The 24,431-nt window shown below is 45.1% G+C and overlaps 1 protein-coding gene across 1 annotated transcript in view; it reads left to right on the forward strand.

Moving 5' to 3' along the window:
• LOC110506865 (ADAMTS-like protein 3) overlaps positions 1–24,431 on the forward strand; it is a 224,875-nt gene that overhangs the window by 164,621 nt on the left and 35,823 nt on the right. The window contains exons 16-22 of the mRNA XM_090239130.1: positions 2,279–2,574; positions 3,613–3,745; positions 17,348–17,558; positions 17,877–18,056; positions 18,668–18,821; positions 21,684–21,943; positions 22,537–23,110. Coding sequence (XP_090095256.1) covers positions 2,279–2,574; positions 3,613–3,745; positions 17,348–17,558; positions 17,877–18,056; positions 18,668–18,821; positions 21,684–21,943; positions 22,537–23,110 — 1,808 coding nt within the window. The remainder of the gene's footprint in view (positions 1–2,278; positions 2,575–3,612; positions 3,746–17,347; positions 17,559–17,876; positions 18,057–18,667; positions 18,822–21,683; positions 21,944–22,536; positions 23,111–24,431) is intronic.

Below are 24,431 nucleotides of genomic sequence, written 5' to 3' on the forward strand. Positions count from 1 at the left end.
AGCGAGATTTTCGGAATTGTTTGTTTTACAGTAATATCTATGTTTTTGCATGTGCATTGCTTGGTTGATACATTTTATGCTACACAGAAATAAATAACATACAGTTTTCTAAACGAATCCAATATGTTTGTAATGTGATTTATTGCACCCGTTACTGAGATGGTTGTTCCTGTTTAGATGATTGAGTTAGTCTCAGTATTCAATCTTCCCAACCCTGGCATTCATTCTGAATGCAGGTTGCAGGATCTCCTAACTCTGGCTGGATTCTAATATAATGCCAGTTTAATGTGACTTGCAGGCCTGTAAACCAGGATGTTCCTAACACCGCTGTGTTAGGGTATAACTAGGCCCTCACATAAAGGCCTTATGATACATGCAATGTATTGTCAAAACTAATTACATGTTAAAGTCTAATAAGGTTAGTGCAACTGTTCATGGAGGGTTATAGGAAGAACCCCCCCAAAGATAAAAAGGTTCTCGGTAGAGAACTTCTACACCTGCATTGCTTGCTGTTTTGGGTTTTAGGCTGGGTTTCTGTACAGCACTTTGAGATATCAGCTGATGTAAGAAGGGCTATATAAATACATTTGGTTTGATTTGATTTAGAACCCTTCACAGATGGTTCTAGGAAGAACCTTTAGATTATAAGATGGTTATTGGTAGAACCCTTCATAGAGGGTTCTAGTTAGAACCATACGGTGCCTTTGGAAAGTATTCAGACCCCTTTCATTTTTCTGCATTTTGTTACGTTACAGCCTCATTCAAAAATGGATTACATAAAAAAAATCCTCAGCAATCTACACACAATACCCCATAACCACAAAGTGAAAACAGGCATTTAGAAATGTTTGTACATGTATTACAAATGTTAAAAAACAGAAATATCTTATTTACATAATTATTCAGACCCTTTGCTATAAGACTCAAAATGTTTCTCAGCTGCATCCTGTTTTCATTGATCATCCTTGAGATGTTTCTACAACTTGATTGGAGTCCACCTGTGGTAAATTAAATGAATTGGACATGATTTGGAAAGGCACACAGCTGTCTATATAAGGTCCCACAGTTGACAGTGCATGTCAGTGCAAAAAGCAAGCTATGCGGTGGAAGGAAGTGTCCGTAGAGCTCTGAGACAGGATTGTGTCGAGGCACAGATCTGGGGAAGGTTAACAAAACATTTCTGCAGCATTGAAGGTCCCCAAGAACACAGTGACCCCCCCCCCCATTCTTAAATGGATGAAGTTTGGAACCACCAAGACTCTTCCTAGAGCTGGCCACCCGGCCAAACTGAGCAATCGAGGGAGAAGGGCCTTGGTCAGGGAGCTGACCAAGAACCCGATGGTCACACTGACAGAGCTCTAGAGTTACTCTGTGAAGATGGGAGAACCTTCCAGAAGGACAAACATCTCTGCAGTACTCCACCAATCAGGCCTTTATGGTAGAGTGGCCAGACGGAAGCCACTCCTCAGTAAAAGGCACATGACAACCCACTTGGAGTTTGCCTAAAGGCAACTAAAAACTCTCAGACCATGAGAAACAAGATTCTCTGGTCTGATGAAACCAAGATTCTCTTTGGCCTGAATGCCAAGCGTCATGTATGGAGGAAGCATGGTGGTGTCAGCATCATGCTGTGTGGGTGTTTTTCAGCGGCAGGGACTGGGAGACTAGTCAGGCTTGAGGCAAAGATTAACAGAGCCAAGTACAGAGAGATCCTTGATGAACACCTGCTCCAGAGCGCTCAGGACCTCAGAATAAGGTGAACGTTCGCCTTCCAACAGGACAACGACCCTCAGCACACAGCCAAGACAACGCAGGAGTTGCTTCGGGACATGTCTCAGGAATGTCCTTGAGTGGCCCAGCCAGAGCCCAAACCCAATCGAAGATCTCTGGAGAGACCTGAAAATAGTTGTGCAGCAACGCCCCCCCTGTTTTTGCTTGGTCATTATAGGGTATTATGTGTAGATTGATGAGGGAAGATAACGATTTAATACATTTTAGAATATGTCTGTAACCTAACAAAATGTGGAATAAGTCAAGGGGTCCGAATACTTTCCAAAGGCACTGTATACAGGAGGTTCTTTGAAGGTTCTTTTGGAAAAAAAACATACAAATGTCAGTTTTTTTATTTGTTGTATGAAACGACTTAATTCTTATGAAAAAAGTAGAGATGCATTTTACTTTTGACAGTCAAAAACTGACATATACAATTTCATCCGTGTTCATCTCAGTGTTACCTAACTCCATTCGCTGAGTCTTCCTCTCTGTGTGTACTCTCCAGGTTAATCCCAGGGTCGTGGTCTCCCTGCAGCGTCACCTGTGGGATCGGCAAACAGACACGGGAGCTGAAGTGTCGTGTCCTCCTCTCCTTCACCCAGACGGAGGTGGACCTGCCCGAGGAGGAGTGCGGTGAAGAGCGGCCCCAGCTGGAGAGGCCCTGCGATGGGGGAGCCTGTACTCTAGGCCCAGGCTTCTCTCCTGACCTCCAGGATCCTCAAGGCCCTCACACCCAGGGTGAGGAGCCCCACCACTGGGACTACAGGGGCTTTAGTGGCTGCTCGGCCTCCTGTGCTACAGGTGAGCTGCACCGGTGCTTCAACGAAACCTAAACGTTGTACCTAACATTGTAACATTGTTATCCCAACCATCATACCAAACATATTTTCCCAAACATTATCTGAAATAATACTGCCACATTATCCCAAAAGGTCATACAAAACATATTCCCAAACATTTAAACAAACATTATCCTAAACATTACCCTGGGTATAATCCTAAATTCCAAACACTACTAAAAAGGGTTCTACTCTAGCATTATCCCAAACATGCAACATCCTTGTCTACATGATAAATCTGGTAATTACTCAAATAACTCCTTCACTATTACCCTGTGAGATGGCTTTCTTATTAAAGTTTCATATTTATTTTATACAGGCTGGGATTCTCATAGTCATAAACAGGAGGTCAGGAGTGTCGAACTCATTTCCCCCCGGGGGCCACATTTGTTCTTTAATGCAGTTCAGAAGGCCACAGTGAAAATTGCTTATATTTCCTTGCCATACAATTTTGCAAAACATAGTCCTCTATCCATCAGGGAATTTTCAGCGCTCCCTGACTGTCTAGTGATTATTAGTGAGCCAAACAGTCAAGAAACTGTATGAATATAGGTCCATTATCATGTGTGACCTCTTTGTTTCTCTAACCCTACTATCTCACTCTCAGCTCTCCATCTCTCAGCTTTCCCTCTCTCAGCTCTTCCTCTCTCAACTCTCCCTCTCTCAGCTCTCCCTCTCTCAGCTCTCCCTCTCTCAGCTCGCCCTCTTTCAGCTCTCTCAGCTCTCCCTCTCTCAGCTCTCCCTCTCTCAACTCTCGCTCTCTCAGCTCTCGCTCTCTCAGCTCTCCCTCTCTGAGCTCTCCCTCTCTCAGCTCTCCCTCTCTCAGCTCGCCCTCTCTCAGCTCTCCCGCTCTCAACTCGCCCTCTCTCAGCTCCCCTCTCTGTTGTTCTCTGTTTTTGGTCACCTTTTCATTCTTCACCTAAACCACCCACCCTCTCTCTCTCTCAGCCTGCCCCCCCTCCTCCTCTCTCTCTCTAACTCTGTTCCCCCTCTCGCCCAGGGAGACAGACAGCAGTGGTCAGGTGTGTGAGCCGGGAGAGAGGAGGAGAGGAGGTTGACGATTCTCTCTGTGACCCCTCTAGCCGCCCTCCAGTCATGGGCCGCATCTGCAACCCCGAGCCGTGTCCCCCAAGGTGAGAATCTAACACACTTTAGGCAATCCTCTGCTGACTGGCTGGCTGGGTTGAAGTTCAGGCCAATCACAACTAGAGGTTGACCGATTATGATTTTTCAACACCGATACCGATTATTGGAGGGCCAAAAAAAAGCCGATACCTATTAATTGGCCAATTTGTTTTTATTTATTTATTTGTAATAATGACAATTACAACAATACTGAATGAACATTTATTTTTAACTTAATATACAAATACAATACAAATAAATTTAGCCTCAAATAAATAATGAAACATGTTCAATTTGGTTTAAATAATGCAAAAACAAAGTGTTGGAGAAGTAAAAGTGCAATATGTGCCATGTAAAAAAGCTAACGTTTGAGTTCCTTGCTCAGAACAAGAGAACATATGAAAGCTGGTGGTTCCTTTTAACATGAGACCTTCAATATTCCAAGGTAAGAGGTTTTAGGTTGAAGTTAATATAGTTTTTATAGGACTATTTCTCTCTATATCATTTGTATTTCATATACCTTTGACTATTGGATGTTCTTATAGGCCCTTTAGTATTGCCAGTGTAACAGTATAGCTTCCGTCCCTCTCCTTGCCCCTACCTGGGCTCAAACCAGGAACACATCGACAACAGCCACACTCGAAGCAGCGTTACCCATCACTCCACAAATGCCGCGGCCCTTGCAGAGCAAGGGGAATAACTACTCCAAGTCTCGGATTGAGTGACGTTTGAAACGCTATTCGCGTGCACCCCGCTAACTAGCTAGCCATTTCACATCGGTTACACCAGCCATTAGGCTGATAGGCTTGAAGTCATAAACAGCACTGTGCTTGTGAAGAGCTGCTGGCAAAACACACGAAAGTGCTGTTTGAATGAATGCTTACGAGCCTGCTGGTGCCTACCATCGCTCAGTCAGACTGCTCTATCAAATCGTAGACTTAATTATAACACAATAACACACAGAAATACGAGCCTTTGGTCATTAATATGGTCAAATCCGGAAACTATCATTTAGAAAACAAAACATTTATTATTTCAGTGAGATACGGAACCGTTCTGTATTTTATCTAATGGGTGGCATCTCTAAGTCTAAATATTCTTGTTACATTGTACAACCTTCAATGTTATGTCATAATTACGTAAAATTCTGGCAAACTAGTTCGCAATGATCCAGGCTGCCCAAACTGTTGCATATACCTTGACTCTGCGTGTAATGAACGCAAGAGAAGTGACACAATTTCACCTGGTTAATATTGCCTGCTAACCTGGATTTATTTTAGCTAAATATGCAGGTTTTAAAATATATACTTCTGTGTATTGATTTTAAGAAAGGCATTGGTGTTTATGGTTAGGTACAGTCGTGCAACGATTGTGCTTTTTTCGCAAATGTGCTTTTGTTAAATCATCCCCCAGCGTTGCATCGATTATATGCAACGCAGGATACACTAGATAAACTAGTAATATCATCAACCATGTGTAGTTAACTAGTGATTATGATTGATTGATTGATTGTTTTTTATAAGATAAGGTTAATGCTAGCTAGCAACTTACCTTGGCTTCTACTGCATTCGCGTAACAGGCAGGCTCCTCGTGGAGTGCAATGTAAGGCAGGTGGTTAGTGCGTTGGACTAGTTAACTGTAAGGTTGCAAGATTGAATCCCAGAGCTGACAAGGTAAAAATCTGTCGTTCTGCCCCTGAACAAGGCAGTTAACCCACCGTTCCTAGACTGTCATTGAAAATAACACTGTTCTTAACTGACTTGTCTAGTTAAATAAAGATGAAATAAAGATGTACACATTTTTTTTTTTTAAATCGGCATGGAAAAATACAGATTTCCGATTATTATGAAAACTTAAAATCGGCCCCAATTAATCGGGCCTAATTAATCGGCCATTCTAATTAAGCGGCCCTAATTAATCGGCCATTCTGATTAATCGGTCGACCTCTAATCACAACAACTCATTTACATTCTATGTTTGACTAATTATCGATACTGCCAGGAACCATCTTCTGTTGTCATGCAAAGATGCACGCTCATTAGCACACCCCTGTTTGTGCGTGTGTTTTTCAAGTTTTAAGTTTGATTAGTTGTATGAACAGGATACACAATGAAATGCTAACTTTCAGGTTGCTTCTCCACACTGCAACAACAATAACCAATAATACAATATAAGACTACTAACATTAAGTAAACGGCTCAGTGGAATAGAAATAAGCATTTTAACATAAGTATAATACAGGAAGGCACATATTCTAGTACAATATTTACACATGTATTGGGGAAGGGGGGGATTGGGGGGCAAGTGTTTAAATTGTGCAGTATTAGCATTAGTAAATATAAGTCTGTTAGCAGCAATTGTGATGTAAGTGCAAAGGTGCAGAAAGTCAGTGCAAATGGTCAGTCCAGTTCAAGTGTTCACCATACCTGTAGATAGAAACTGTCTTCCTCAGGCACCATTTCAAGTAGATGTCCTAGATGGGTGGGAACACACCCCAGTGATGTACTGGGCCATCTTCACCCCCCGCTGGAGGGCCTTGCAGTCATAGACAGAGCCATTCCCATACCAGGCTGTGAGGTAACCGGTCAGGATGCTCTCGGTGGTGCAGTGGTAGTATTTGGAGAGGATCCGGGTGGCACGCTGAATTTCTTCATCTGCCTTAAGAAGTAAAGATCCTGTTGTGCCCTCTTGACAAGAGCGGTGGTGTTGTTGGTCCATGTCAAGTCTTTGGTGAGGTGGACGTGGAGGGAGCTAAAACTGCTGACTCTCTCTACTGCAGTGCCGTTGATGTGGATCGGGGCGTGTTCCCTCATCTGCATCCTGAAGTTGACAATAAACTCCTTTGTTCTGCTGATAATGAGGGAGAGCTTGTTGTCCTGCCAGTTCACTCACATCCCTATAGGCTGACTCAGGCCTACAACTGTGGTGTGGTCAGCAAACTTGATGATGGAGTGGGTGTCGCCACACAGTCATGGGTGAACAGGGAGTACAGCAGAGGAGTGAGGACACACCCCTGGGGGGCCCCTGTGTTAAGAGTCAGTGTGGAGGAGATGTTGTTGCCAATCCTCACAGCCTGTGGTCTGCTTGACATGAAGTTCAGAATCTAGTTGCAGAGGGTGGTGTTCAGACCCAGGCCTTTGAGCTTGGTGTCAAGCTTGGAGGGAACAATAGTGTTGAATGCTGAACTTGGTCAATGAACAGCATTCTCACATAGGTGTTCCTCTTGACCAGATGTGTTACGGCCGTGTGTGTGTGTGCGTGCCGGCGTGCGTGCATGCATGCATTAGTTTGTGTGTCCTTCTCTTACCCGTAAACACATTAACATACTCCTCCCACCATTCCAAATTGTCCAGTGAAGGCCAACATCCTGTGTCACCCAGGATGTTTGTTAGCGACCAATCGGATGTTTCTGTTCCTGTAACAACATCCTGTTGTAAATGTGAAGCCGAGGTAAACACAGTGGAAGCACAGCCTAACTGTTTTCTCCTCTCCGTGTCCCTCTAACTGAAACCTTTCCTTCACTGTCTTATTTAGGCATCTGGTTGTTTGTTTCCCTTCTGACAAGGCCTGCTGCACACTAAGGCTGTGTCGTAAATGGCACCCTATTCCCTATGTAGTGCACTACTTGCTGGTCAAAATAAGTGCACTCTATAGGGAACAAAATAAGTGCACTCTATAGGGAATTGGAGAGGGAATGTAGGTGTTCTGGCAGAGGTGAATGTCATTTGAGAGAGGACAGGTTCTCAGACCATCAGACAAAGACAGATACAGGCAGACACACACAGTACCCAGAGACAGATACAGGCAGACACACACAGTACCCAGAGACAGATACAGGCAGACACACACAATACCCAGAGACAGATACAGGCAGACACACACAGTTCCCAGAGACAGATACAGGCAGACACACACAGTTCCCAGAGACAGATACAGGCAGACACACACAGTACCCAGAGACAGATACAGGCAGACACACACAGTTCCCAGAGACAGATACAGGCAGACACACACAGTACCCAGAGACAGATACAGGCAGACACATAGTACCCAGAGACAGATACAGGCAGACACATACAGTACCCAGAGACAGATACAGGCAGACACACACAGTACCCAGAGACAGATACAGACAGACACATAGTACCCAGAGACAGATACAGGCAGACACATACAGTACCCAGAGACAGATACAGGCAGGCACATAGTACCCAGAGACAGATACAGGCAGACACATAGTACCCAGAGACAGATACAGGCAGACACATACAGTACCCAGAGACAGATACAGGCAGACACACACAGTACCCAGAGACAGATACAGACATACACATAGTACCCAGAGACAGATACAGGCAGACACATACAGTACCCAGAGACAGATACAGGCAGACACACACAGTACCCAGAGACAGATACAGGCAGACACATAGTACCCAGAGACAGATACAGGCAGACACATAGTACCCAGAGACAGATACAGGCAGACACATAGTACCCAGAGACAGATACAGGCAGACACACACAGTACCCAGAGACAGATACAGGCAGACACATACAGTACCCAGAGACAGATACAGGCAGACACACACAGTACCCAGAGACAGATACAGGCAGACACATAGTACCCAGAGACAGATACAGGCAGACACATAGTACCCAGAGACAGATACAGGCAGACACATAGTACCCAGAGACAGATACAGGCAGACACACACAGTACCCAGAGACAGATACAGGCAGACACACACAGTACCCAGAGACAGATACAGGCAGACACATAGTACCCAGAGACAGATACAGGCAGACACATAGTACCCAGAGACAGATACAGGCAGACACATAGTACCCAGAGACAGATACAGGCAGACACATACAGTACCCAGAGACAGATACAGGCAGACACACACAGTACCCAGAGACAGATACAGGCAGACACATAGTACCCAGAGACAGATACAGGCAGACACATACAGTACCCAGAGACAGATACAGGCAGACACACACAGTACCCAGAGACAGATACAGGCAGACACACACAGTACCCAGAGAAAGACAGGCTGACACACACAGTACCCAGAGAAAGACAGGCCGACACACACAGTACCCAGAGAAAGACAGGCCGACACACGCAGTACCCAGAGACAGGCCGACACACGCAGTACCCAGAGACAGACAGACCGACACACGCAGTACCCAGAGACAGACAGACCGACACACGCAGTACCCAGAGACAGACAGACCGACACACACAGTACCCAGAGACAGACAGGCCGACACACACAGTACCCAGAGACAGACAGGCCGACACACACAGTACCCAGAGACAGACAGGTCGACACACACAGTACCCAGACCCAGACAGGCCGACACACGCAGTACCCAGAGAAAGACAGGCCGACACACACTGTACCCAGAGAAAGACAGGCCGACACACGCAGTACCCAGAGAAAGACAGGCCGACACACGCAGTACCCAGAGAAAGACAGGCCGACACACGCAGTACCCAGAGAAAGACAGGCCGACACACGCAGTACCCAGAGAAAGACAGGCCGACACACACAATACCCAGACCCAGACAGGCCGACACACTCAGTACCCAGAGAAAGACAGGCCGACACACACAGTACCCAGAGAAAGACAGGCCGACACACACAGTACCCAGAGAAAGACAGGCCGACACACGCAGTACCCAGAGAAAGACAGGCCGACACACACAGTACCCAGAGACAGACAGGCCGACACACACAGTACTCAGAGAAAGACAGGCCAACACACACAGTACCCAGAGAAAGACAGGCCAACACACACAGTACCCAGAGAAAGACAGGCCAACACACACAGACCCAGACAGGCCGACACACGCAGTGCCCAGATCCAGACCTAAAGATAAGGATCAGCCAACCAAGCCCCAAATTGCCATCACAATCCATGGAACTGTGTCGTTTTTAACATACACAGAATGCAGGTGGTTCCAATATCACTGGCAAGGTCTCAGCTAGTGTTTTTTTTAAACTTGTTATGAAATCATTTAAGTGTCAGCCATGCATTCCTTCAGAGACATAGGTTTAGTCCCAAATTGTACCCTATTCCCTATATAGTGCACTACTTTTGACCAGGGCCCAAAATGCACTAAATAGAGATTAGAGAGCCATTTGGGATGAAGACATACCTTTTGAGCGAAGCACAGCTTCTAAAAACAAAATAGAATTCATTCAACATTAGAATAACTTGGAAATGAGGTTCATCTTTGTAATTAAAGTTAGGATAAACATTGCAAATACATTTCTGTTTTCTATGGTGGAATCAAACTTAGAATAAACATCTAGATGATTACTGCATCGTGGAGAGGCTTGAATAATAATACAATTAGAGTTTGTGGTCTGACATAACAACTACTAATGGCTTCAGCAGTAACCTGAGTAAAGTTGTTTTTCCAACTGCAGAAACACAGTAGACTCTCTGGCCCCAGAGTTGAGCTCATGCAAGACATGTTCATTCAGACAGCCCTATGATGTCACACAGACAGCCCTATGATGACACACATACAGCCCTATGATGCCACCCAGACAGCCCTATGATGCCACACAGACAGCCCTATCATACAACACAGACAGTCCTATGATGCCACCCAGACAGCCCTATGATCCCACACAGACAGCCCTATGATGCCACACAGACAGCCCTATGATGCCACACAGATAGCCCTATCATACAACACAGACAGCCCTATGATGCCACATAGACAGCCCTATGATGCCACACAGACAGACCTACGATGCCACACAGATAGCCCTATGATGCCACACAGACAGTGGGCATGGAGGTGGGCAGGGATTTGGGTGACAGCCCATACCAGCCAGGAGTAGCATTTGTATCTCAATAGTCTAAAGCGGCTCCCCTTCCTTCATCTCCTTCCCTTCAATCCCACTATTGAGATACACCCCAAGTCTGTGGCACTAGGACAGTGGGCATGGAGAGGTTGGTAAGAGTGTGGGTACCAGCCATGCCATGGACTAACAACACCACCACTCTTGTCAAGAGGGCGCAACAGCGTCTCTACTTCCTAAAGCGGCTGAAGAAATTTGCATGCCGCCCCGGGTCCTCTCCAAATACTACCACTGCACCATCGAGAGCATCCTGACTGGTTGCATCATGGCCTGGTATGGAAATTGCTCCGACCATGACTGCAAGGCCCAGTAAATCACAGGGACCGTACTCCCACGCATTCCACAAAATCTAATTGAATCAGTGCGAGGAAGGCACACAGCATCATCAAGGACTCCACAAATCCCAGCCCTCCCTTCCCGTCAGGCAGACGGTATCGGATCATGAGGTCTGATAACAACAGGCTCAGAGACAGTTTCTACAAGCGATCGGACTGCTGAACACTTAAACTGGACTGACCACCTGCTCTGATTCTCTGCACCTTAACACACATGCACTCACTTATACACACATACACATGCACTCACTTATACACACACACACACACACACACACACACACACACACACACACACACACACACACACACACACACACACACACACACATTCATGCTACATACACATCACAACTGCTGCTACCAGACTCTTATTATACTGCATCATTTAAACACTTCCCCCCTTCCCCAAAACACATGTAAATATTGGACTATAAATGATCCCTTCCTGTATTATACTGATGTTAACATGTTTATTCTGTTCTACTGAGCTGTTTACTTTGTTAGTATTCTTATATTTTATTATTTGGGGTTCAAGCTGTGAAGCTGGTGAAACTCTCTTGTATTTGTTCCACTTCCTTATTGTTATTATTATGTTCCTTTTTCTGCTGTTTTGGTGAAAACATTCTAATTCCTGTGAGATGAAAAAGCCCAGGATTGTGTAATTTAGCCACATGGTAAAGGCCCAAGAGCCACACCCTCTCATGCAAATCCATGCGGATTGGCCACATAGTGGCTCTATAACAAGCGATTGGAAATGCAAACTTTGAAAGGTCAGCCCCCGCATCCTGTGTGACCTAGAGTCATGAAATGTTATACATATTTCCCTCTCATCACACATAACAAACTTGCCTCAAGAACCCATCAAATTCATTATGATGGATTTTCCACAATTTTTAATTTTGTGAAAAACACTTAAAACACTTCTCCTCTGGCACTGAATGACTCGATCTTCACCAAACGTGATATCTGAAATCTATAGACCAAGGTCTGTAAGCACATTATAATCCATGTTAGTACGTCAAACAACATTGCCGCAACTGACAAATAAACATTCACGTGGGCGTGGTCTGTCACATAAATGCTTATAAATCAGTCACGGATATTGGTATTGTAATGGAACTTGGTACACATGTTCCGAACACTGTGAGGACTGGAAATATGCAGGAAAATTGATATCGACCACACAATGGCGCTATAACGGGTACATTTATTTTTCTTGGTCTGTTTCTCTTGGGACACATGCTCAAGGATATGAGTCTAGCTAACCTGTAAAATATGGTCTGCAGGGTAGTGTATGGTTATATCTGTGACTAACATTGAATGGTCGTAACAAGAGAGAGAGAGAGAAACTGAGAGAGAGAGAGTGTGTGTGTGTGTGTGTGTGTGTGTGTGTGTGTGTGTGTGTGTGTGTGTGTGTGTGTGTGTGTGTGTGTGTGTGTTTGAGCAAAAGAGGCAGGAACCTGGTTATTGTTCAAGGAAAAGTCTCTGATGGATTCTAAATGGCTAGTCAGACTGTGCTCTCATTAAGAGAGAAGTTGATGAGAGTCAAGCACACACACACACACACACACACACATCACAGATTGTTTTTCCAATCACTAACCCAAAGGCAGCAGGACAGCTGGCTCAGAGGGCTAGTGTTCGCTGCGTTCAGGAAAAAGCTGATCTTGATTAAGATCAACTCGTTTTATTGACACTAATAAGAGCAGTGTTTTATCATAATGCATAAAAACAGAACTAAAGCAGAAATAAACGTACCATTTAGAGTAGAATAACTACTTTCATGGCAGGTTTTGTCGAGCAGTAGATCTTCTCTTGTGGTCGGCTGGATCCAGGTTTCTGTTTCATGAAGATGATGGTTATTGCAGAGTAGAAGACTGCTGTGCTTTTTATGATCTTATAAATACAGACGTCTCAAAGACTGCATCCCAACTGGCACACTGTTCCCTACATAGTGCACAACTCTTGACCAGAGCCCTATGGGCCCTAGTTAAATGTAGTGCACTATACAGGGAATAGGGTGCCATTTGGGATGCACAAAAAATACTTGTGATCCCAGTCAGAACAAAGCCCTGGGAGTGTTGTCTCTGAGGTACTAAGATGGTACGGTATTCTCATCAGTTATCCGGGAGCTCTTAAAATAGACCTCTTAGATAAACACTTTCCTCTTTTGCTGTCTCACTCTTACATAAGACGGTGGATGAAGGCACCGTGATTGTGTTCCAAATGACACCCTATGGGCCCTGGTCAGGAGTAGTGCACTACATAAGGAATAGGTGCCATTGGGGACGCAGTCACCATCTCTCTCCTACAGCGTTTTGGTACCCCAGAAGTACATTCATTCCCAATGGAACGCTGCGTTTGCCTTGCAGCATTGTGTTGCAGAGGCAGTTGTTGCAGTGCGTTCTGTGTGCTGCATACCTTAGATTTATCAAACGTATTTCATCAAACTGTCTGCGTAGACGGCTTGACAGAAATGGTAGCAGAAGGTGAATGTTGAACTATTGTTGCTCACATATCGAGGTGATAATGCGTACCATTTTGCACAATACCGCTGTCGGTGTGATCGAGGCGTCAGCCATAAGACTGATAAATAGTTAGTCCAGGGAGCTATTTGGTTAACTATTTAACTATCTTCATGGACCCTTTTTACTCATCACATATCCAATCAAATTGTATTAGTCACATATGTTATTCCCAGTGTAACGAAATGCTTGTGTTCCTAGTTCCAACAGTGCAGTAATATCTAACAATACACAACTACACACACTGATCTAAAAGTTAAAGAGTACTGCTGCTCCTTCTTCACCACACTGTCTGTGTGGGTGGACCATTTCAGATGGTCACTTATCTGAAGCTTTTTCACCCTCTCCACTGTGGTCCCGTCGATGTGGATGGTGGCGTGCCCCCTCTGCAGTCCCCCTGTTGTTTCTCTCTGTGTTGTTGGGAAGGGCCCGTAACTAAGCATTTCACTGTTAGTCTACACCTGTTGTTTCTCTCTGTGTTGTTGGGAAGGGCCCGTAACTAAGCATTTCACTGTTAGTCTACACCTGATGTTTCTCTCTGCATTGTTGGGAAGGGCCCGTAACTAAGCATTTCACTGTTAGTCTACACCTGTTGTTTCTCTCTGTGTTGTTGGGAAGGGCCCGTAACTAAGCATTTCACTGTTAGTCTACACCTGTCGTTTCTCTCTGTGTTGTTGGGAAGGGCCCGTAACTAAGCATTTCACTGTTAGTCTACACCTGTTGTTTCTCTCTGCATTGTTGGGAAGGGCCCGTAACTAAGCATTTCACTGTTAGTCTACACCTGTTGTTTCTCTCTGTGTTGTTGGGAAGGGCCCGTAACTAAGCATTTCACTGTTAGTCTACACCTGTTGTTTCTCTCTGTGTTGTTGGGAAGGGCCCGTAACTAAGCATTTCACTGTTAGTCTACACCTGTTGTTTCTCTCTGTGTTGTTGGGAAGGGCCCGTAACTAAGCATTTCACTGTTAGTCTACACCTGTTGTTTCTCTCTGTGTTGTTGGGAAGGGCCCGTAACTAAGCATTTCACTGTTAGTCTACACCTGTTGTTTCTCTCTGTGTTGTTGGGAAGGGCCGGTAACTAAGCATTTCACTGTTAGTCTACACCTGTTGTTTCTCTCTGTGTTGTTGGGAAGGGCCGGTAACTAAGCATTTCACTGTTAGTCTACACCTGTTGTTTCTCTCTGTGTTGTTGGGAAGGGCCGGTAACTAAGCATTTCACTGTTAGTCTACACCTGTTGTTTCTCTCTGTGTTGTTGGGAAGGGCCGTAACTAAGCATTTCACTGTTAGTCTACACCTGTTGTTTCTCTCTGCATTGTTGGGAAGGGCCCGTAACTAAGCATTTCACTTTAGTCTACACCTGATGTTTCTCTCTGCATTGTTGGGAAGGGCCCGTAACTAAGCATTTCACTGTTAGTCTACACCTGTTGTTTCTCTCTGTGTTGTTGGGAAGGGCCCGTAACTAAGCATTTCACTGTTAGTCTACACCTGTTGTTTCTCTCTGTGTTGTTGGGAAGGGCCCGTAACTAAGCATTTCACTGTTAGTCTACACCTGTTGTTTCTCTCTGTGTTGTTGGGAAGGGCCCGTAACTAAGCATTTCACTGTTAGTCTACACCTGTTGTTTCTCTCTGTGTTGTTGGGAAGGGCCCGTAACTAAGCATTTCACTGTTAGTCTACACCTGTTGTTTCTCTCTGTGTTGTTGGGAAGGGCCGGTAACTAAGCATTTCACTGTTAGTCTACACCTGTTGTTTCTCTCTGTGTTGTTGGGAAGGGCCGGTAACTAAGCATTTCACTGTTAGTCTACACCTGTTGTTTCTCTCTGTGTTGTTGGGAAGGGCCGGTAACTAAGCATTTCACTGTTAGTCTACACCTGTTGTTTCTCTCTGTGTTGTTGGGAAGGGCCTGTAACTAAGTATTTCACTGTTAGTCAACACCTGTTGTTTCTCTCTCATTGTTTATGAAACAATGGATGGATGGCTGGATGGACGGATGGACTGATGGGTGGATGGACTGATGGGTGGATGGACGGATGGACTGATGGGTGGATGGACTGATGGGTGGATGGACTGATGGGTGGATGGACGGATGAATGGGTTTATTTAATGATTAAATTATTAATTGATTGATTGCTGAGGGAAGCACTACACCAGGGCCTCACCACATATTCTCTGAGAGAAGAAGAACACAGAGAAATGCTCCCAAAGTGATGTATCTCTATTGAGAAGTCGGTTTCTCATCTACTGGGGGATTTACTGTCTTCTACTGTGGTAATAGATGAACACAGGAAACAGCTGTAGGGTGCTTTATAAACACACACACACACACATACCGTTAGTTATACACACACAGTTATACACACAAACACACACATACAGTTATACACACAAACACACAAATACAGTTATACACACAAACACACACATACAGTTATACACACAAACACACACATACAGTTATACACACAAACACACACACACAGTTATACACACAAACACACACATACAGTTATACACACAAACACACACATACAGTTATACACACAAACACACACACACAGTTATACACACAAACACACACACACAGTTATACACACAAACACATACATACAGTTATACACACAAACACACACATACAGTTATACACACAAACACACACATACAGTTATACACACAAACACACACATACAGTTATACACACAAACACACACATACAGTTATACACACAAACACACACATACAGTTATACACACAAACACACACACACAGTTATACACACAAACACACAAATACAATTATACACACAAACACACACATACAGTTATACACACAAACACACACATACAGTTATACACACAAACACACACATACAGTTATACACACAAACACACACATACAGTTATACACACAAACACACACACACAGTTATACACACAAACACACACACACAGTTATACACACAAACACACACACACAGTTATACACACAAACACACAAATACAATTATACACACAAACACAATTATACACACAAACACACACACACAGTTATACACACAAACACACAAACAAACACATACAGTTATACACATACAGTTACACACACACACACACACACACACACACACACACACACACAGTTATACACACAAACACACACACATACAGTTCTACACTCAAACACACACGCACACACACACACACACATACAGTTATACACACAAACACACACACATACAGTTATATATACTCAAGGCTGCTTCTGAGTTCTGACCCAGTGCAACTCAGAGACCAGTAGTCCCTTACCTCCCTCTATTCCCCTCACATGTCTGTCTGTCTGTCTGTCTGTCTGTCTTGCTGTCTGTCTGTCTGTCTTGCTGTCTGTCTGTCTGTCTGTCTGTCTGTCTGTCTGTCTGTCTGTCTGTCTGTCTGTCTGTCTCGCTGTCTGTCTCGCTCTCTCTCTGTCTGTCTGTCTGTCTTGCTGTCTTGCTGTCTGTCTGTCTGTCTGTCTGTCTGTCTGTCTGTCTGTCTGTCTGTCTGTCTGTCTCGCTGTCTGTCTCGCTGTCTGTCTCGCTCTCTCTCTGTCTGTGTCTCTCCACCTTCTCTGAACTCTCTCCCTCCCACCTCCCTTCCTCTCTCCAGTGCTGCTGTTATAACTCACTTCCTAAGGACTAATGACAGTGGCAGGCCTGCCTTGTGTTTATCTTTACTTTATGAAAGTCACTATGGGTCCTCTCTCTCTGAGTGGAAATAATGGCATCTGCACTCGCCTCCATAAAAACAACATACCGTGTGTGTGTGTGTGTGTGTGTGTGTGTTTCTCAGTGTAATGATTTATGTGTCTAACATCCTCCCTCCCTCCTAGGTGGGAGGTGACAGCGTGGACTCGTTGCTCTGCGTCGTGTGGGGTGGGCATCCAGACCAGGAGTGTGTTCTGCATGCGTGTGCTCTCCGTAGAGCAGCAGGATAGTGTGAGTGTGTCAGAGAACGAGTGCAGGGAGTTCAAGCCGTCCATCCTTCAACCCTGCAACCAGGTGGACTGCCCTCCAGCATGGGAGACTGAGCCCTGGCAGGAGGTATGGAGGAGAGGCCGTTGTGTGTGTTTGTGTGTCTTAGGTATACGTTTTAGGCATCAAAGTTTATTACAAATGGATGGATGGATGGATGGGTTGGTCAAAGCATTTGCTTTGTCCACATTTCTTAGAAGCCCTTTGCTACATTCTCTCTCTCTCTCGCTCTCTCGCTCTGTCTCTCGCTCTCTCTCTGTCTCTCTCTCTCTCGCTCTCTCGCTCTGTCTCTCGCTCTCTCTCTCTGTCTCTCTCTGTCTCTCTCTGTCTCTCTCTGTCTCTTTCGCTCTCTGTCTCTGTCTCTCTGTTTCTCTCTCTGTCTCACAGTGCTCCCTCTCCTGCGGCGGGGGTAGCCAGGTACGTAAGGTGTTCTGTAAACAGCTGTTGTCTACGGGGGCCTACTGGACACTGGGGGACACAGCATGCCCAGGGGCCAAACCGGCCCCTCATAGGACCTGCTCCAAGACGGACTGTCTGCCCTACATGGCCGGGGGAGAGTGGGGGAAGGTGAGTGGGGATGGGGGAGGGAGGAGAGAGACTGAATGAGGTTAGGAGCAGATTAATGGAGGGATGGGGAGGGAGGAGAGAGACTGAAGGAGATTAGGAGCAGATTAATGGAGGGATGGGGGAGGGAGGAGAGAGACTGAAGGAGATTAGGAGCAGATTAATGGAGGGATGGGGAGGGAGGAGAGAGACTGAAGGAGATTGGGAGCAGATTAATGGAGGGATGGGGAGGGAGGAGAGAGACTGAAGGAGATTAGGAGCAGATTAATGGAGGGATGGGGGGTGGGGAGGGAGGAGAGAGACTGAAGGAGATTAGGAGCAGATTAATGGAGGGATGGGGGGGTGTTGAGGGAGGAGAGAGACTGAAGGAGATTAGGAGCAGATTAATGGAGGGATGGGGGTGGGGAGGGAGGAGAATGTGAGTAGAGAGGTTGCAGAGGGATGAAGAGGGATGGATGGATGGAGGGAGGCAGAGTGGGGGAGGTGAGTGGAGGGAGGGAAGGAGGGGTAGTGTCAGGAACTGTAAGAGGGACAGTGAAAGGAGGAGGGCAATTCCATTTTGATTGCACAAAGTTGTGAACAAACAAAATGCATAATGAATGTGTGTGTTGCAGTGCTCTGTATCCTGTGGTCTGGGGATCCAACGTAGGGAGCCAGTGTGTCGGAGGCTGACCTCAGCTGGACAGCAGGTGATGCTGGCGAGGAGGCTCTGCGACGGCCTCTCCTCTCCACCCCTGGTCAGGACATGCCGAATGACCACCTGCCCTAGTGAGTACACACACACACACACACACACACACACACACACCTCAATATCCAGCCTGATAAGTGTACGATAGACCTCTTTCAGACCTCTTTCATCATGTGCACACACTCATACACACACATACGCTCAACTCTACAGATATGTGACCAGATTAGAGATTCTGAAAGCATACAGTAGTCTCTGCATCCCAAATGGCACCATGTTCTCTCAAAATTAGTGTACTATATAGGGAATAGGGTGCCATTGGTCCTGGTCAAAAGTAGTGCACTTGGAAATAGGGTGCCATTTGGGACGTATTCACTGTGAACATGCTATGGGTGAGTAGGAGTCTTAAATATGTACACTTGAAAGTGATCCAAAGTAGTATAGAGAATAGGGTACCGTTTGTGATCCAGCCACTGTGACCATACTGTACCTAAGTACAAAGTCTTCTATATCTATATGTCTGGAAAATGATTATCCATGAGAATAAAGACACAGGAACATGTTCTGTTCTTTATCAGGCCATCGACAGCTCCAGTTCTCACTTTGAATGTTTACATTTGAACCGACTAATCAAAAACATGTGTATATATATATACACATACATACAGTATATACATATATACACACACACACACACATCTACCTACAGTATATACATGTTATCCATGCCAACGTACAAACAGTACAGCATTACTGACCGCAATCTACGCACGCACACACACACACACACACACACACACACACACTACAAGCCAACTACTGTTCTGTGCAGCCAAGCGTACTTCCAGAATGAAGAGAACATCTGAAAAGCATACAGAAGTAAGGTCAATGGTTGTTCAATGAGTGTCTGTGAGTTCACACTGTAAAGGAAATAGTCCACTCTCCTACGGTGTGTGTGTGTGTCCCAAATGTGTCCCAAAGTGTTCACTGTGTGTCTGAAAGCTACCATCTCTCTGAACTGCCTCAACAAAGAGAGGATATACAATGCATGATTGAGTGCCTCGCAAATGTCACAGCTACTCCTTAAAGGAAGTGTGTGTGTGTGTGTGTGTGTGTGTGTGTGTGTGTGTGTGTGTGTGTGTGTGTGTGTGTGTGTGTGTGTGTGTGTGTGTGTGTGTGTGTGTGTGTGTGAGAGTGTGAGAGTGTGAGAGTGTGTGTGTGTGTGAGAGTGTGAGGGAGAGAGAGAGAAACTGTCCTACCCAGCTGCTGCTTATGAGGACCAGGGTCATGGTGGGTGCGTGTGTGATGTGAGCGCATGCCCGTGCCTCTGTGCATGAACTTTCAACATGTCAGAACACTACATCTATAGATTCACAATAGGGTAGTGTGTATACTACATCTATAGATTCACAATAGGGTAGTGTGTATACTACATCTATAGATTCACAATAGGGTAGTGTGTATACTACATCTATAGATTCACAATAGGGTAGTGTGTATACTGTGTTTTGTGTTTGGAGATATTAGATGGAATGACTTCACATTAACCAAAGGATTGACTCTCCCCTGCTGTCATGCTAGCCTCAGGTTGTGTCCCAAACAGCACCTTATTCCAAAAACAGTGCATTACTTTTCATCAGGTCCCATAGGGCTCTGGTTAGTACTGCACTATATAGGGATTAGGGTGCCATTTGGATGTAGCCTCAAGCACAAGGTCATGTTGCCTCATGCTTCTATCCCAGACCTTATCTCATTCCCTGTTATCAAAGCTAATGATATCAAATCCACAGGATTAACTTGACCCAGATATACAGGGAGAGTGCTTCCCAAATGGCAAGCTTTTGCCATATAGTACACTACTTTGGAGCAGAGTCCACATTGCCTCAGTCTAAGTATGACCATACAGGCTCTGGTCACTACATAGGGAATAGGGTGCCATTTGGTACGCTCACAGAGAGTGCGTTAGAGGGAGGGTCTGAATGCATTGCCTCACAGTCTAAGTATGACCATCGGTCAGTACGAGACAGAAATTACAGTGATTGAAATGTACTGATCTTTCGTGAGAGCTTGGTTTTAGGTCCAGCTGATTCCAGACAGAACAGGGTGGAAGATCTTGTTCTCTACTAATCGACTCTTTTCTCATTTTAAGATCACTTCATTAGATCACTTCATTAGATCACAAGGTCCAACTGAAATGTGACTTCTGCTTTTATCCCCTCCAAGGACATAAATACACCCAGGTTTTGGAGAGGTGTGGGGAGCTGCCACACTGGGCGCCCTGAGGAGCTGTTGTTATGGGCGGTTAAGTGCCTTGCTCAAGGGCACAACGACAGGCAATGGCATCTGGGATTTCACACCGGCAACCCTCTAGTTTCCAGCTCACTTCCCGATAGATTTTTCCTGTCAGACCCAGGATTTGAACTGGCAACCATCCGGTTGCTGAGTTTCCTCTTTAACCGCTAGGCTAACTGCCGCCCAAATTATGCTAATGCTAATGTAGAATCATTATTCCAAATCAAATCATTATCATAATGTCAGATATAATGTAGGTTTTATTTATAATATTTTGTGTTAGTTATAAAGTTGTTTTATCCTTCTAAACCTTCATGCTATAGCCTATATTTGTCATGTGAGTAAATGACAATGGTTTAATTCACTGTAAGAGGTTAACCACCATTATGTTCTCTCTGTCTCTCTCTCTCACTCTCTCTCTCTCTCTCTCTGTCTCTCTCTCACTCTTTCTCTCTCACTCTCTCTCTCTCTCTCTCTCCCTCCGTCTCTCTCTCTTTCTCTCTCTCTCTCTCTCTCTCTGTCTCTCTCTCTTTCTCTCTCTGTCTCTATCTCTCTGTCTCACTCTCTCTGTCTCTCTGTCTCTGTCTCTCTGTCTCCCTCTCTCTCTCCCTCCCTTTCTCTTTCCCTCCATCCATCATTCCATTCAGAGCATAAGACAGAGATGAACCCCAGACAGCTTGTGAAGGAAGCATCCAGAATCAACCAGCAGCCCACAAAGGAGACAGGGAAGGAAGCATCAAAGGAAACAATCAAGGATCCAGTAAAGCGTTGTCCGTTGATTCTAGGCTTGAGTCGTATCTACATCCAGACCCGGCAGGAGAAACGCCTCCACCTGACCATCGGTGGGCGTGCTTACCTCCTACCAAAAACCTCCCTGATCATCAAATGCCCTGTCCGGCGCTTCCAGGTTGGATCCTTTCCTCATGGTCTTTATTGTTGTAATGGATGAGAACATATGCCATGGCTGGGGTTTCCAACTATGACTGGACATGTTTATCATTTAAAATCACTTACATTTAATTTTGTAGAGTCATTCTGGCAATAGACAAATCTCCCTAAACAGCTGTTCTGCTCAGCTTGTCAGGAGGTAAAGGCCATTCCAGGACTCCAGTCTAAATTGAGAGGTTGGCCTCCTTAGCTCTTATTTTTGCCTTGTGTTTTGTCTTGTGTTTTGTCTTGTGTTTTGCCTTGTTTTGCCTTGTGTTTTGTCTTGTGTTTTGTCTTGTGTTTTGTCTTGTGTTGTGTTTTGCCTTGTGTTTTGTCTTGTGTTTTGTCTTGTGTTTTGCCTTGTGTTTTGTCTTGTGTTTTGTCTTGTGTTTGCCTTGTGTTTTGTCTTGTGTTTTGCCTTGTGTTTTGTCTTGTGTTTTGTCTTGTGTTTTGTCTTGTGTTTTGCCTTGTGTTTTGTCTTGTGTTTTGTCTTGTGTTTTGCCTTGTGTTTTGCCTTGTGTTTTGTCTTGTGTTTTGTCTTGTGTTTTGTCTTGTCTTGTATGTTGCGTCTAGAAAGCCTACATCCGTTGGGAGAAGGACGGCCGCCCCCTGTCCAGCTGCAAGCGTCTGGGCGTCACCAAATCTGGTTCTCTAAAGATCCACAGCCTCGGAGTCGTGGACAGTGGGGTGTACGTGTGTATCGCCGGGCCCGCCTCAGACACATTCACCCTTAAACTGATTGGCAGCGACAGCAGACTGATCGACCGACCGGTTGAAAACGAATCGGACCCCGAACCTGGCCTAGACCTGACCAGGATTCAACCACGATTCAACCCTCAGGACTGGGACCCCCAGGGTCTTCCTCACTGCCTCCCGTTTACCCCCAGCCTCAAAGGTCCCAGTCTGTCTCTGCTGCCCGGTGGTGTGGAGGCCTCGGTGCTGCAGGTGCAGGCGGGGGCCTTGGTGCTGCAGCCCTGGAGCCTGGAGGAGAGGGTGAGGAACGTGAGTCTCCAGGCGGAGATGGGAGAGATCAGCCAGGAACAGGCTTCTCAGATCATCTACACCCTCATCACAGAGATGTCTGGAGGCCAACAGGCCTCCACAGAGCAGTGGAAAGGGACCAAGGAGGAGACGGGGAACCCAAAAGGTAACCTTTTGTTACGATAGAAAATAATCCAATACAATAGAATACAACTTTTTCCCTCCAAGGATGTCACCGTACCAGAATGAAAAACACCACATGTACATCATACACATTAGAAACAGTTACCCAGGCACACCATGCTGTACATATAGGACAGAAACACTCACATTCATTCATAATGAATCTGCAAGTGCCTGAGAATTTTTTTTGCATAATATTAATATACAGTATTACATAACTTTTTTGTATAATAGTTATGTAATGTATGCCGTTACCATGTCGTTTCTAAGCAAACACCAGGTCGTTAGCGGGCTGTAGAATAAAGTTTAGGGCTAGTTTGCACTCAGGGGAGTCTATTTTCAGGCCGGCATTAAGGCAGCACTAGTGTCAAACGCATGTTAGTTTGCAATTTTATGATGGAAATTCTGGCACACTGGTATTTTCCAGCACCAACGCCATGTTTGGCAATTGACCTTTCTTATATCAGCTCACTTGTGCTCAGATGGAGGGGTGGAAATATTTGAGGCGTGTCCTTAAAAACATGATCCAAAGTGCTAATTTCAGGCAGTGCTGGTAGGGATATTTAAGACCGACCTAAAGCTGGTTTCAGCAGTAACGCAGATGGTTATGACATGAATATTGACAGCAGAAACACAGCCTATCCAGCCGTGACGCACACTGTCCATATGAACATGGAACAAGAGGAGCCTGATATGCTTTTGGAGTCTGAATACTTCCTATTTAGAAACACAAAAAACGTGCTTTTCCCCATTTTGTTTCATTTGCTTTAAAACCAGGCACAGCCTCCTCTCAATGAAGGCTTTTTTTCTGCCCAAATCAATCGCAAAGTAGTCAAGACTGTCGATAAAGGGTTTGGCTCCCGAGACCACTTGGAAATAAATCTTAATCACCAAAGCTTTATTAAAATGTAAAGTTTGAGAGGAGTAAAACATGCAGGTCACATTTTGAACGTACGTAAAAACCCCTCCATGATGTAGAACCCAAGACCTCCCTTAGGCCTACTATAATGAAGGCTGGTTCAATAGAAATGACCCACTATAATGAAGGCTGGTTCAACAGAAATTACCTACTATAATGAAGGCTGGTTCAATAGAAATGACCCACTATAATGAAGGCTGGTTCAACAGAAATGACCTACTATAATGAAGGCTGGTTCAACAGAAATGACCTACTATAATGAAGGCTGGTTCAACAGAAATGACCTACTATAATGAAGGCTGGTTCAACAGAAATGACCTACTATAATGAAGGCTGGTTCAACAGAAATGACCCACTATAATGAAGGCTGGTTCAACAGAAATTA

The sequence above is a fragment of the Oncorhynchus mykiss genome, chromosome 6 (genome assembly GCF_057628025.1).
Source record: "Oncorhynchus mykiss isolate SJ-2025 chromosome 6, ASM5762802v1, whole genome shotgun sequence".
Classification (NCBI taxonomy): Eukaryota; Metazoa; Chordata; class Actinopteri; order Salmoniformes; family Salmonidae; genus Oncorhynchus; species Oncorhynchus mykiss.